The following is a 16,014-nucleotide window of genomic DNA, read 5'->3' as shown; positions in this document are numbered from 1 at the left end:
TAAAGAAGCTTTAAAATATCAAGAATTAATAGTTCAATAGTGTTTTTCTTTTGTTCTTATTTCCTGTAGCAGCAGACAGGGAACTCTCTTTGTCTTTCGGGTGTAGGCTTCAATGATCCTTTTTTAAGGAGGAAAGAAAAAATTAGATGTAATGGGCTGGAACTGTGCATATTATTCCTTTTATGAACAATCATCTCCTACACCTAAATTGAAATTAGCAAACATAAAGGAAAAATATAGAAATACCAGTGACCGAGAATGTAATGCTGCTTACAATGCTAATTTTCTCTTGCATAATGAAGTGTAGGAGAATAAAAAAGTTTAATATAGTCTTATCTCCTCCTTGACCTAATAAATATATTATTGTATAGTTTTAGTTTCCTCTGTCATCCCAGTAATAGCAAAACAGTGTATTCATCCATAGTTTATTTAAAATAAAGATGAACAGAAAGAGGATAGAAAGAAAATCCATAAAATGGGGAAAGTGACAGACATATGAGAAAGGAAGGACCAACAGATGCGATATTCAATTTTCAGCTGCTGTTTCTGGCAGCCAAAACAGATCCTGTTTCTTAACAAAATGAGGACACCACCCACAGATGTATCAGAGTGGGCTACAGGGAACCAAGGTATAGTGGCATTGATGGTAAGGGTCTAGTTTTCAGCCTACTGTTTTACAGATATACTATGTTTAAGAAGGACCAGCAGCCTCATCCCATTAACGGATACAAAACAAAGCTTGCTAAGCAATTTTACCTGTAACCAACCTAATTTCTGAAATAAAAAAGTTTACTGTCTTGCTGACCTATGATATCCAAAACCTGTAACCTTCTCATCATGCCCTTTTCAATAGCAATAATTCTGTCTCTATCATATATTTGATCTTAGATTTTTAGAGTTTTTATTAAATATTTTATGCAAAAGGATTAGACTAGATTTAGAGTTGAGTCCTTTAATATTATCAAAACCCTTGTGCAAACAGACTTCCTCAAACATTTTCATGCTACATCTCTGTGAGTAGAAAAAGCATTTTGAATAATACTCTCTGAGTGAGAATACTTCATGAGCAAGCAGCTGAGCTTCAGCCTTTTCAGCATCCAGGCCACCTGATTTGTTTGAAGCAGTAAAGGCTGGGGAAATTATACATGTCCAGGACCACTACGTGTGATTAGGAACAAAAAGCCCATGGCCTTGACGGTCCTTTAACACACAAAAAAGCTTCTATAGAATCTGGACAATGGTCCATCTGGACCATGCAAATTTAGCTGTCAGTATATGAGGGATGAAGAATGTGGGGGGAGAAGGGGGAGGAAAGGGTGGGTGTGAATACCTATTTAAATGAAAAGAGATCCTCTGTTCAATAGCAATGAGTAGAAATACAAAATGTTTAAAATTCCTGAGAAGGAAAATATTCACAGGAAAACTGAAAGATTTTTTATACACAGCAGTGAAAGAATGGAGAGAATTTTTGTTTCTGAGGTAGAAGGATTTTTATTTATTCATTTATTTATTTGTTTTTACTTTACCCTTTAAAGCAATTAACTAAGTATCATATATTTTATGGACACAGGGAGGAGTTTTAGCATCTATATGAAGGCTTAACAACTTACTTGAACTTTGTTTCTTCTCAGAATGCATTTTTGAAAGTATTTTGAGCTACCATTTCCACAACTTTCACGATTTATCATTAGACTGTATCTAATTTGGAATTTCTAACTCTTAAACCAATTGCTCGTCAACTGATGCATTTCTGTTCTAAAGGCTTGAAGGTAAATTCCTCAATAGGATAAGTAACAAGAATAAACAAGACTTGTGGGGAAAAAATAAAGCTTCTCAAAAAAGATTATATCAATATGATGCAGGAAAACAAGTCAAACAAAAGCACCCTAAAATTACAGTAATGTTCAAGTTACACCTGCTGTTGGAGTAGAAAGCATACAATCAAAGTTTATCTGCTTGGTGTAACTGTTGTCAGAAATCAGAGGAAAAAGCTAACAATTAAGTTATACACTGATATTTACCTAAACTGGATGAAGCTGTGGAGCTCAGGGGAGCTTAGAGAAAAAATTTACAACATAAAATGTCACAGTAGCCAGTTCTTATTTAAATCAAAGAGAGAAAGGGAAAGAGAGAGATACACTAAAAGGATATCTGAAGTTCTTTGTGCTGTGGGCTTAACATGATAAGGTGCTAATAATTGTTCAATGAGGAAACAATGATGCATTTTCTAATCATATTATAAGCCTACATTAGGGTGTGTAGGGACTTCTGTCAGTGTGTAACCCTGACATGCTTTGCGTGGTTTCTAATCAGCTCTTTGTTATTGTGTTTTCTCTATGGTCATGGCAGAAACTGGCAAAAATCCCAATAGTGATGTGATGCTACAGCTGATCGTTTCTCACATTTTTTGTCCCAGCACATTGCTGTCTTCTTCCCTGTGCCTAAACTAATACTCTGAGTGGTGGATAGGATTTAAGCTATGACTGACAGGCTTGGCAATGAATCAGTGAATAGCCATGCTGGCAGAAGAAACTGAAAAGGTGACTTGAGAGCAGAAATACCTTCAAAAGCACCTCAGATCAGCACAAATCAAATGTGAAATTACACCCTAAGTGTACAATAAGAGTAAAGACAAATAATATGTTGGATAGTATTAGGGCTAGGTCACTGGTGTACCAGTAAATGCTGTTGTAACATGATAGATATGCTAACTAGCATTCCTTCAGGTGGAATTCTTGAGTTTCCTTGTGGGAAAAAAAATAATAATTAAATGTAACTACATCTGAGACAATAAATTGCAAGTGTTAGTGGAGTAAAATCATGTGGCCACATGGTCATTCCTCAGACTGCCTGCAAATGCAGAACCTATAATAGGATTTCTTAATTGAATTGTATGTGCATTAATGTAAGAATAAAGCCCCTGGAAGAGGAATGAAATATAAAGGAATAAAAAGATATTTTGAGAAAATTAAACATCTGTAAAAACAGTATCTCAAAATAATGACAGTAAATTAAAAAAATATATATTTTAGCTGGTAAAAATGAAAAAAAAAAAAAAGAATCTCAGAAAAAGAAGTACTAGCTGATTTAGACTTCCACATTTTTCTACTGTTATTATTAAACATGATAGACATTACAACTGAAGTCTATTTATTATCCCCATGCAACAGAGAAATCTATCCAACTATGAGTTCGCATGCTCAAGAAAATGCTGGCCAAAGGCTGAGATCTTAAAATCTGCTGAATGTGTAACAATTTCATAGGAACTCATTTCCTATACTTAGATATTTACAGTGAAAATTATTTGCTTTGCCATGCAGTGTAATAATGTTGATTGCTTAAGCACTCAAGATCTCACCAGTTGATATGCTCGGTGGTGAACATTAAGTGTAATAATACTCACTGTGAAGACTTTCTCAGGCTGACCACGAGCTCGCATGTTTGTGTCATGTATCTGCTTGAGAATCATCCAAGCCTCATCATGTTTTCCAATCTAAACATTGGATGAAAGCATTTAAATAAAACATACATTCAGATAGCCACTGAACAATCTTATTGCTTGTTATACAGATGTTAATGTATAAACACAACCAGAGAATCAGAGAATAACAGAATAGTACGGGCTTGAAAAGATCTCTGGAGATTATCTAGTACAACTGCCTGCTAAAGCAGTTTCCCTAAATTAGTTTGAATAGGAAAGCATCCAGGTGGGTTTAGAGTCTTTCTAGACGAGACTCCACAGCCTCTCTGGGCAGCCTCTCACAGTGCTCTGTCACCTTCAAAGTAAAGAAACTTTTCTCATATTCAGAGGCAAATTCCTGTTTTCCAGTTTGTGCCCACTGTACATTGTCCTGTTCCTGGGCACTACTGAAAAGAATGTGGCCCCATCCACTTGATACCCATCCTTCAGATATATCTAAGCATTGATAAGATCCCCTCTCAGTCTCCTCCAGGCTGAGCATTCCCAGCTCACTCATCCTCTCCACAGAAGGGAGATGCCTCAGGCTACTCGTCATCTCGTGGCCCTCAGCTGTCATTGTTGAACCTCAAAAGGTTCCTCTTTACCCAACATTCCAGCCTGCCCATATCTCACTGAATGGCAGCACAGCCTTCTGGTGTGTCAGTCACTCCTCCCAGCTTTGCATCATCACGAAATGTGCTGTGGCTGCGCTCTGTCCCTTCATCCATGTCACTGACGAAGATGTTACACAGCACCAGAGCCAGTATCAACACCTGCAGAACACTGCTAACTACAAGCCTCCAACTAGACTATGTGCCACTGATCACAACCCTCTGAGCTCTGCCAGTCAGGCAGTTCTCAATCCACCTCACTATCTGCTCACCTATCCCACACTTTCTAAGCTTATGTACAAGGATATTATGGGAGGTAGTGTTAAAAGCCTTGCTGAAGTCAAGGTACACAACACCCACTGCTCTCCTTGAAGGGAGAGACACTCATGACTTCATAGAAAGCTATCTGATTGATGGTGCATGATTTTCCCTTGATGAATCCATGCTGACTACTCCTGATAACCTCCTTTACTTCCACTTACTTGGAGGTGACACCCAGAATTAGCTGCTCCAATACCTTTCCAGGAACAGAAGTGAGGCTAAATGGCCTGTAGAATTCCACCTCCTCCTTCTTACCCTTTTTGAAGACTGGAGTGACACTGGCATTCCTCCAGTCTTTAAGAACACATCCTGTTCTCCATAGATGCTAGACAGTGGTTTGGTAAACAGGTCACACTGCAGTCATGGTTAGATTCCATTGAGTCCCATGGATTTGTGTGCATTGAGTTTGCCTAGACAACCTAAAACCAAATTCTCTGAGACCAAGGGGAATTCTTCCTTTTCTCAGACTCTCTCTTACCTCCAGGCTACTGGGATTCCTGCTAGGCAGTCTTAACTAAAGCAACGAAGTCCTTCAGTAACTCTGCCTTTTCAGTGTCCTCTGTTACCAATGCATCTCACTCAGCAGCAGGCCCAGGTTTTGCCTAATCTTCCTTTTGCTACTGATATAATTAAAGATGCTTTTCTTTTGTGTCTCTTGCCAAATGTAAACACAGAAATAGTTTTCATTGAAGCCCAAAAAAACCATGTTGAAAGTTATACCTCCAACAAGAACCGTGGACTTTCTGGCATAAAGGTGAGGGCTACCACCGAAGAGACACAGGGCAATGCACAGACGATCACAAATACTCGCCAGCTGTGAAACTGATAAGCAGATCCCATGCTGAAACTCCATCCTAAGAAAGAAGAAATTCAAGAATATTCTATTTTCACACATATAAATGATTTCACAAGTAATCTTACACTTTGAATTTCAATCTTTTCCATGTCAACATGGAAAACATCCATGCAATGCAGAATGAGGATGAGGTAGTCTATGTTATGTTTCTTGGTAAAACCTGTATGGAAGTAGTCATGGTAAGGAAAAAGGGATGCCGTGATCATAAGTAAGACTTAACATACAGACAAGTAGTTTTGCTTGAATAGTGGAATAAGGGAGAATTAAAAATCTCTTAAAAATACTAAGAGGATATATTTTATTGATTTTTGTAACTCTGAATGTTTCATCAGTGTGTCTACTAAATGAGACACTTAAAAAAATTATTATCTTTTACTGACAAAATCAAAACCTATTTGGCTTCTTAAAATCTTCCTCTTTGAAGCCATTATAAATATTAATGAATATTGGGCACTGAATTCTCATAGTAAGTCATTAGGAATCAGTGAAAAAAGAAAGAACAGCATAAATGTGTGAAAAGTATTCAAGAAACAGTGCAAAAAAAATCTACAGCAGTATGACTTTAGGCTGCTAGAAGCAGAAGCTCTAAATCAGAGTAAATTGCTCACAAAATTTATGCTCTGGGACCTTCAGATTGGTATCTTGTAATTCAGTACTAACTCAGTACAGAAATACTGGCATATGTTTATATCTGATTTCTTTTATTTATTTTGTCAGTGTGTGTGTGAATCTATTTCTGAATTAATGTTTCCATTTTTTGAGTTGTACATATGGTTGAGGCCACTGGTTCCCTTAGGTGTGGATGATCAGAATTTGGAGTTTTGAGAGTTACTTTTGTTGTGGTACTCACTATGCTATTCTATAAAGATGAATACCATGGGAATAGTTTTTAAACCTTGCAAAACAAGACACAGCAAGTGAAATTTTAACCTTTGCAACTGTATCTATTTTAGTGGCTATTCTCTACAAAGAGCCAATTTCAGTGCTCTTTATAACACTGTCACGGAATGTAATATAGTGCAAAATATAAGACATTTTTAATGCCTAATTTCTAATCCTTTTTTTTTTTTTTTTTCCCAGAGCTCTAGACAATTCCTCCAACTCTGCTGCAAGTAAAATGTCCTCCACCTCTTAACTGGATGTACAGGAATAAAAATAATAAATTATTATTTAAACTTCTATGCAACATCAATGAACTTAACAGCAAAGAAGACAATCTGTAATTTATGTAAAGAGCTTAAGAAAAAAAAATGATGACATGAGAGAACATCTCATCTGAGAAATGGATCTTGAAATAGACATGAGTGTGGACTACTAAGAAAGCAAAAAAGAAATACAAGAAAAACGCATGAAACCTCAGGATTTATAGTTCAGCTTTTTAATAAAACATCTAATTGCATGAACTGGACTATTGAAATGGTAGAATTTTAAGAAATAAAAAAATGCATATCTTAAGAAAAATAAAAACATTATTTAGGTAATTATCTTCAGTCTGGGTTCAATACTGTAGATTATTTCAGGCAAAATATTGAAGAAAAGCTTATTAAAAGTAGAGTGGAAGATAAGAATAATTATAGTGATTGAAGTGGTTACCAGAAGAAAATGGAATACTGGCTAATGAAGGTCCTAATGATGGATTTATCTGATATACTTATTTGCTAACTGATTCTTTCTGAAGGAAGTACACAGTAAATTACATCAGACTGGATATCAGTAAACAACTGGTACAACATAGTACAAAATGTCTTATTAAATACTTCTTTAAATGAAGTATTAATCTGCAATGAACACAGTATATTTTGGGATTTAAAGATCTCATGTTCTGGATCATAAATTCATTCTTAGAAAAAGATCAGTTCTCTGATTGAAGTACTTGTACCCATAGTGTATTTTTGCCCTTTATCAACAGCTCAATGAAACTGAGCTGTAAAGTTGTGAACATATTTTTTCTTATTTATTACAAATTTTATGAGTCTCAAAAGATTTATTTGCAGCCTCATTTAGCCCCAGAAGACAGAAGTGAAATCAGCAACAATATTGGTGATGACCACTGGCTGCCATTTTACTTTTTTTATAAGGAAGGCTCCAGACTGACATAGCTTTCCTCCACCAAAGTTCCATCTTCTATTATGGTCTTTAGAATTATGTTAATTATATATGTCAAGCTAAATTACAAAACCCTCTGATTTTAAAACTATTTCCTTTGGTTTTGTTAATTTTCAGCCAGACAAGTCAGGCAGCAGTGCAACTTCTAGAAAAGAGACAACAGAAGTGGGATTTTCATCTCTTAGAGAAACACAGTTAAAATAATGTCTATTGTCATTTAGACCACCCCACAATACTCACAGATAGTACAATAATTTCCCTGTCTGCTTTTTACCACTCTGGTTTATATTTTGAGAGATTTAACTTCCTAAATAGAAATTCCATGTAAAAAATTTTATGCTGGTTTTAAACATGTTGTAAAACAACAGCAGTATCTCTGTAGCCAGTCCTATTATATTTCAAGGTGTGATTTCTTAAAGTAAGTGAGCTGCATTGTCTTTAATTAAAAACAACGGCTGCACTGTGTATGCCGCTGTCATCTTCACCACTTGCAAGACATATTTTTACTCCTTGAAATGTCTGAGTGCTTAAGTGAAATGTTAATCATAGTTTCTGTTGCTCTTATTACATCTTCTTCTCTTTCTATTAGATGCTGCAGTTAATCTCAAGATTTATTTTGTCTGCAGAACTAGTGGTAACAGTGAACGTGAGAATTACAAGAATTGGTAGAAAAACTCCTGCAACACATCTATCTTGAACTGTCCTCCTACTTATTCCTCCACCACCTGGTAAAAGAGCAGAACAAACATGAATTGTAAATGCAGAGCAAGCACAGATTTATTCTTATGTCGACCATACCATTTTCTGGGGTCATGAGCTAATAAGGAAAATGGAGCCATTATAGTAATTCTGAATTCAGCTCTCAACATGGCTCTTATAACCACTGTCTATGAGTCTTGAAACAAAAAGAATATGAGTAACTGTAACTCAATTTGCCTTCCCCTTCCCTGATTTGAGATAGAATAGCAAAGATGGAGGAGCTCTAGTCAGCTGCATTCAGAGCTCTGCACGGCAGCCCAGAGCTCAGCTTCACCTTTGCTCCCTGGCTATGCTGTGTTCCAAGGCCATTAATCTTAAAAACAGTGCCAAGTTCCAATATTTTATGAATTGCTGAAACTCTTGGCCCAGATGCATCTTGGGAAAAGTTTGCTGTAGAGCAATGTAAAATCTGCAGTGATGAAATATGAAGCCACTGCACCAGCCTTCTTGCTGAATACTGTGTTCTTGCTGTACTGATTACTGAAAGGGATGGAGTGAATCACAGACATGGCAATTACTGATTACAGAGCCACAGCAGAATACAGCAGAGCAAAAGCAAAATGTACAAGCTGCTATCAATTACAGTCACTGGTTTCTGTCTGAAGTTGAATTTCAACAAAACCTTTTTCCTAACAGTATTTCATCTGCTTCATAATATTAATAAGTTAAAAGGATATTGTAAATCAGTTCTTGCTCCAAAAGAAAGAGGCATTTTTGTCATGGATACTTTGCATAAACATAGGAATAAGCTTGTCTGTGTTATGTTGATTTTTTTCAATTTATATTGCTAGTATTGTCTTCTAGGTGTAGTTTTCTACAGTGGTTAGGTGATGATGTACTGTACATAATGAGGGCAGATAAAAGGACATAGTCTACTTAACTTTCCAAAATGAGGGCTGAAAGGGAACTTGTTAACCAAGCAAATCATTTAAGTGCAATGTGAGCAATGAAAAAACAAACCAACAAAGAAACGTGTGCTTACAGACTGAATAAATAATGTCTAGCAAAGAGTTTCAGAATGCCAGAGGAACAAAGCTGTAAAGCACCTTTCAAAAATACTTCCATGGGCAAAGAAAACCTAAATGAATGTAGAGATCTTACAGCTTGTTTCTGTTTTCAAACACGCTTATTCTCCACAGCCAGGTCATATGGGTTGAATTTTAATATTTTTAAAAGTGGAAACATTTCCAGTAAGTGTGTGATTGATCTGAAGTGCCACTTGGCGGCAGTGTTACTGCACACAATACAGTAATTAAAAATGCATAAATGCTCATTTGTTTGTTTGTTTGTTTATTTGCTTGCTTACTGAGCATTTCCAACATCTAAGTTAAATCAACCTAACAAAAATGACTGGATTTTCTACATCTGGCAGAACTGAAATGCTCTACCGCTGAACTTAAATTTAGTGTGTCGTGATACTGCTAAACTTAGCTGTGAGTGATACCCAGAATTTGAACACAAATATTTTAGTGGTACTGATTGGAATAATGGTAAGAACATCGCTGAAAGTGAAAAAAAAAAAGTGAGTTCATCTAAGTGACATACCTGAGGAATCTTCTAGATACCTTCACAAGCCTGAGTGAAATACACTGTCTCTAACTAAAGCAGAAATAATGTTTTCATAATTATTCTTTAATTGTATTGATGTGAAATTCCAGCAGCACAAAGTAGAACTCTTGTCTTTCATGTGATTAGATTATTAATATCCCTCGGGAAATGCAGTGATATTTTTAGCCTCTATTGACAGATATTTGTTAAACCCACTGACTCAGCAGTTAATTTTTGCAGAAGAATTCAGGAAATAAAATAACCAAAGTGTGTCAGGCCATGATTGAGTTACCTTGACAGAGCTGTATCTGAAAGACTATAATTGTCACTCACATCTGTCTTTCAAGCTAATGCTATTAGTCCCTTACAGACATAAGGATCAACAGTTCAATGAAAGAAGAAAGTAATGTTGTTAAATGGATGTATTTTGCCATATATTAAACTCAGACTTCTTCTGCTTACAATTGAAGCTGTGATTAAAAGGAACAAGGCATTTTTTTAATTACACATTCCTTCTCCCACAGAGCAGGCAGTTGTCAGCTCCTGACACTCATCATTTGCCTGCATTGGCATCTGCAGACCTGAGATTATTAGGTCTCCAATCTCTTTGGCTACATTATCTGCCATTTAAATAAGCACTAGGTCAGCTGCAAGCAGTGCTGACCTCACCTAGAAAATCACCTGCTATCTAATAACATCAGACACCTCTATCCAGCGCATGGTGCTGCAGGCTTCCAGATTCCGTACTTCTAAATAGTGACATCAATAACTCAATTTTTAATGATTTTAATACCTGCTCTAATGCTGCTTAGTCAATTACTTTTCTCTGAGGAGAATGTTAGTGTATACTTCATACAAAAATGAGATACATGCCTAAAGTTAATTGAAGTTTTTTCATGATAAGTCAGCCTTTCACTTGAATCCATATAGTCTGTGTAGAATCCAAAGCTATGAACAGAAAAGGTTTCTGTTTCCTTGCCATGGAAATACAAACACAGCTGTGATAAGCTTGATACAAAATGCATAAAAAGTAGCTTTTATTAGAACACCTAACAAGGTTGGGGTGGGGCCAGGTGGATGGGAAGAGAAGGAAGAGCAGAAGGAAGCTGATAAATCACTGGGAGTATGGACTGCAGTAATCCCATGGCCTAGGTGGATCAAGGTGCTGTGACTCACAAGAGAAAATACAGGCAAAAAATTAATCTCTGAAATGGCAGAGATTGCTGGATATGATACTAGAGAATTAAGTAACAACTCCTATTAAGGGAAATTCAGAGAATTAATGTAGATTGACACTGGTCAAACTTTGCCCACTGTTCAGATGCAAGGCAAGAAAAGAGCTGTGATGTTCCATCAAAAACTAAAGAGCTGAATTTTCCTATAGATGGTTGCTTTTGTTAATTTTTGTTGTTAAATTTCTACATCTGAATTGGCTTTTTTTTTTTTTTTACTTAAAGATGGGTTGGAAGAGACTTCAAGGATCAGTAAAATCCAAGGGTTGCCAAGCACTAGATCAAGTGCTAGATCAGATTGCCCAGGGCCCCATCCAACCTGGCCTTAAACACCTCCAGGGTTGGGGCATCTACAACTTCTCTAGGCAGCCAGTATCATTGCCTCACTACCCTCTCAGAGAAGAACTTCCCCCTGACATCTAATCCACACTTTTCCTCCTTTAGTTTAAAACCATTCTCTCCTGTCCTATCACTGTCTGTCTGCATAAAAGGTTGATTTCCCTCCAGTATCTTCTAAATAGTCACACACTTCACATAAACAAACAAACAACAACCAAAACATGAAAAGAAACAATGAATAGAAAATAAAACACAACACAGAGTTCTAGGCCACTAAGGGTTAATGTTGTGCTGATACCATCAGAAATCTCATCACAAGCACTGTGGCACATAATTGATCTGGCTGTTTGGCTGACTGAGTCTGTGGCCCGGGAGATTTATGCACTCATGTAATTCTGCAAAGTCCTTGCTTGAGTGTGGCTCTGTGCAGCTGCTCACTTACAGAACTTTACAACCCTCAGAACAAAGAGGTAAAATCTGCTAGAGACAACTCTGAGAACAGCTTTGGCAACCACAGTATTCAATCACCCCTGTAACTTGTATGCTTGTCTGTCTAAAAAGAAAGAGCTCTGTCATGTTTTCCAGAGACCACAGATCAAGCAGATTCAACTGATGTTAAAAGGAAAAACAATGAGTGCACATTTACAAGAAGCTGCTGTCAGAGTTTAAGAACACTGTGGTCAGTATGCATCCTGAGCCCGTGAAATCATATGGCACTAGGAAGAGCTTTCAGATTTTGTTTGTAGGATCTCACTTTTGATTTCTTGTTGATTTCTACCTCTACATTTCTACATTAGTATTTTCCATTCCTTTATTTTACTATACCCAATTAATAATTGATAAACAGATTGCATATGAAATTTGATACATGGTACCTGTGAGTACTGATAGAGCAAATTGCCAACAGATGATAAAATCTAACAGTGTAAAATGGCTAAATGCCCTGTGAAGTAGTCTGAAATTTTTGCCTGTGACAAAATCTGTTTACACTGTTGATGAATGGTGACTTTGCCCTACCAATAGGGAAAACACATTTGATAATCTCTTTGCGCTTTTCTATGGTGCCATCTGCACCCTATCTCACAAAATGAGGGCAAAGCCACAATGGTTTCAAATACACATTTGATATATATGCAATCAGAGAAAAATATGGTTCAAACCATGGGATTATTTTACTGTGGAGTTGTAAGAACTGTCATAAAGCTAAGCATTTGGTGTGAGAAGTTGTTGCAGACACTGTTAATAACAGCTGTTAAGTGCAGAAGCTAATTGAAAATGTAAGTGCTCCTGTCCTGGTCTGGGACTTCCAGTGATTTATGTGCATCTGGACTAAGGATATTTAAACGATGGGCTCATGGTGAACAAGAAAAGAGAAGCAATTAATCAAAAAGGACAGTCAGAAAAAAAGGCACAATAAAACACTGCAGTTCATGAAAAGACAATGGGGCCTATTTATCTAGTCTAACTTTTACAAACAAAGCAATCATTGAAATGCTGCAGCATTTTCTGAAGAACAGGGAAAGGATGGATCATTTACCAGTGATGCGCCTTTCATCTTCTGCATTCTGCCGCAGTGTAATAACACAGCATCCACACAATTCAGGGAGATCTTTCAAAATGTAACCTTGTTAAATTTCATTTGTTTTGGAATTTACTGCACAAAAACATCCTTGTGTGTTGGTTGTTTCCACAGCCATTTCAGTGCTGTGACTGTAGTCTGATTTCCTATTTTGCTATTTATCTTTTACTATCTTTTTAAATCTTAATTTCAAGCAAATAAATAAGGAACAATATCATATTGCTAAGAGAGACAGACAGACTATGTAGTCAGTTTATGTAATTTAATGATGTGACCAAATGCACATGCTCACATCTTCTAACCTGATCAACTGAATACATGGATATTTCTGTACCTACTATACTACGTGTCAGAGGACCCAAGTTCAAACTTTGCTCAGTGTCTTTCAATACATTATTATTTGCCAACACAAAATCAATAATAGTGACTTCCAGTTGCAATCTGTCCTGTTTGTCCACAGTGAGGAAGAGATTTTTGCTTACAAGAGGCAGTTGAAGTGTTTCAAATGTAACTACAAAAGGGATCAAGAACACTACAGTATATTGGTTGGACTTGATGATCTTGGAGGCTTTTTCCAGCCTTGGTGATTCCATGATTAAATAAACAATGAATAATACATAAGTTACCATGAAAGTAATGCCTCCCATGTATTGCTGTGGAATCTACAACAAAGAACTCAATAACACTATGTGATACATCATATTATACATCAGTTTATAGTTTGACTAGTTTTCAGAAAGACTCGGTGTCAGTGAATGTCAGTGGGTGCCATTTTCCCTGCTTGGAGGAATTCAGTGCCACACCTTTACTTCATACACACTTCCATGTCAGATGCTGTTTTGTGAGACTGCCCCTCTGCTGCCAACTGTCATGTGGCAACAAAATGTAATGGGATATTGGTGGGAAGGCTCAACCTCTACTGCCATACCAATCAACACCTGCCTCTGATATTGTGGGTTGACATAATAAAATAGGAGGCGTTACTTTCAGTGCAGCCCTATAGGAGGCTATAATGCACAAGTCACTGGGGGGAGGATATGGAAAGCTGCAACTCTACTCAGCACTTATGAGACCAAGACTATTGTGTCCCAGTTCCAAGCTCCTTGGCAGAAGATAGATGTGGAACTACTGGTGAGAATCCTACACAGGGCCAACAAGATGATGAAGGCAACGGAGTACCTCTCCTATGATGAAAGGCTCAGAGAGCTAGGACTGTTCTTCCTTGAGAAGAGGAGGCTCAGGGGGATAACTGTAAATATCTGAAGGGAGGGTTCTAGGAAGATGGTGGCAGGCTTTTTTCAGTGATGGCCAGGGCAAGAGGTAATGAGCACAAACTGGAACACAGGAGATTCCCTGTTAATGTCAGGAACTATGTGCTGTGCAGATGTAGGAACACTGACAAAGGTTGCCCAGAGGCTGGGGGGTCACCCCTTCAGAGATCTTTAGAAGATGCATGGATGAGGGCTCTGTGTAGCTCCATCTGAGCAGGAGTTGCACCAGATGGACCCAGAAGTCCCTGTCAACCTCAGCCAGTCTGTGATTCTGTGATATTCCTCACAAATGAGGGGTACAGAGAAAGGAACTAATAAGGATCACTTAGGGATGGCCAGAAACCCTTAAGAAACAAGGCTCTGTAATTTCTTTTCTCACAGAATATCTTGTTAGGCTTTTACTGAACCTGCAGATAAACAAATTTTCTCTTTCACAGTCAAACTAACGAGCCCTGCAGAAGGTTATACTTGAAACTCACTAATAAGCATCCTTAGTGATCAGTAAGTAGATGTGCTAAAAGCTACTTAAACTTCTAAGGCTTGCAAATATAAACATCTAAATGACCATATCAAACAATGTATTAGGGCACAGAAAACAACAAACTGATAAACAAAGAGATCTGTTTTGCTTTCCCAGCTGGATTTGCATAAGCGGCTGCTTTAAATTCTGCTGTGTTCTGTCATTCTTGTTTCTAAAGATGAAGATTATTTTTTTAAAGTACACACATTTAACATAATCTTATTTCTTAGGATTTTTTTTTAATTTTTTTTTTCAGAATGAGAGCTGTACATGAGTAGGAGTTGATAAATCAAGTTAACACTAAAACTATCTTGTACCCACTTTAATTAACTTAGATTTTTAAAGTTTCATCCCTCAGGATACAGAATTAATGACAATGCACTAAGTATGGAGGAGTACAGCACACTGGGGATCATTTTCCCTCTTAGTGGAATACTGAACAGACCAACAGACATTGCATAATATAGTATATGTGTTGCATTATATATTATAAAGGAGATACCCTTATGTCTGGTCTATTCGATTTGTGCAGCATTACAGCATTATAGTTAATTCAGATTCAACATTAACAAAACTCCAACATCTTTTATATGACCAACAGTATTTTCCACTGGCTATGGCACCCACAGATTAATGGATTCTTAAACCAGAAGTTGTATCACAAAGGAAAAGTATGTATAAAGAAGGTAAAATTAAAGAGCTGCTTCTGCTTTTAAAATGGGCATAAAATGTTTCCTCCAAGAAGATTGCTTTAAAATTCTGCAGATACATTTTTTGCATTAATAGGCTCTTTATTACTGAGAAAAGACACAAGAAGCTATTCCCTTGCACATTTTCTTTGGCATATCTCTTTGTTCTTGACTACTAATAAAAGTGAGACATCTGCAGAGAACAAATCTTCTGCAGAGAAATTACTGCATAACAGAAAATGGAGCCTTGGACTCAGATTTTTACTAATTGGCTGCTGCTATGGCTTGGGTTTGTTCTGAGCTTCAATGAAAAGGCACAGGAGGAGGAAAAGTCTTAGAAAAATGGAAAAAATAAATAAATATTCCTTTTAATTAGGAGTGCAGGATTTTCAAAATGCCTTTTCACTAATTTTTCTGCCAGAACACTCAACAGAATAATCTCTCTCTCTTTTGGAGCTGCCAGTAAGAAATGTCTGATAGACAAGCATTTTCCCACGTGTTTTGGAAATAACAAATACTGCTCTTTAATTATTAGTTTTGATTGTCTTCTCTTTCTTTTATGTTCTGAGGTTATCTCCTTGTTTTGTCTTTGCTTTCTTTTTCCTGCCTTTATCTGCCCTTCACCATTACTGTCTGGAGCAACCACATTCATTTAATAGCTCTTTGAAAACAGGGATGGAGGGGTCTATGCAGGTTGCCCCCTGCAAAGTGCAGCCACTTGAT

General features: G+C 37.0%; 1 protein-coding gene across 3 annotated transcripts in view; it reads right to left on the bottom strand.

Moving 5' to 3' along the window:
• SV2C (synaptic vesicle glycoprotein 2C) overlaps positions 1-16,014 on the bottom strand; it is an 89,514-nt gene that overhangs the window by 22,380 nt on the left and 51,120 nt on the right. For all 3 annotated transcript variants that reach the window (XM_015848876.3, XM_085529456.1, XM_015848877.3), the window contains 2 exons: positions 5,113-5,246; positions 3,404-3,493 (listed from right to left, as the gene is read on the bottom strand). In XM_015848876.3, the coding sequence (XP_015704362.1) occupies positions 3,404-3,493; positions 5,113-5,246 (224 nt within the window). The remainder of the gene's footprint in view (positions 1-3,403; positions 3,494-5,112; positions 5,247-16,014) is intronic.

Source organism: Coturnix japonica, chromosome Z (genome assembly GCF_054131305.1).
Source record: "Coturnix japonica strain WE chromosome Z, WE-NBRP24, whole genome shotgun sequence".
NCBI lineage: Eukaryota > Metazoa > Chordata > Aves > Galliformes > Phasianidae > Coturnix > Coturnix japonica.
Note: the sequence above shows the minus strand (reverse complement) of the source record. Positions and strands in the feature narration are given on the sequence as shown.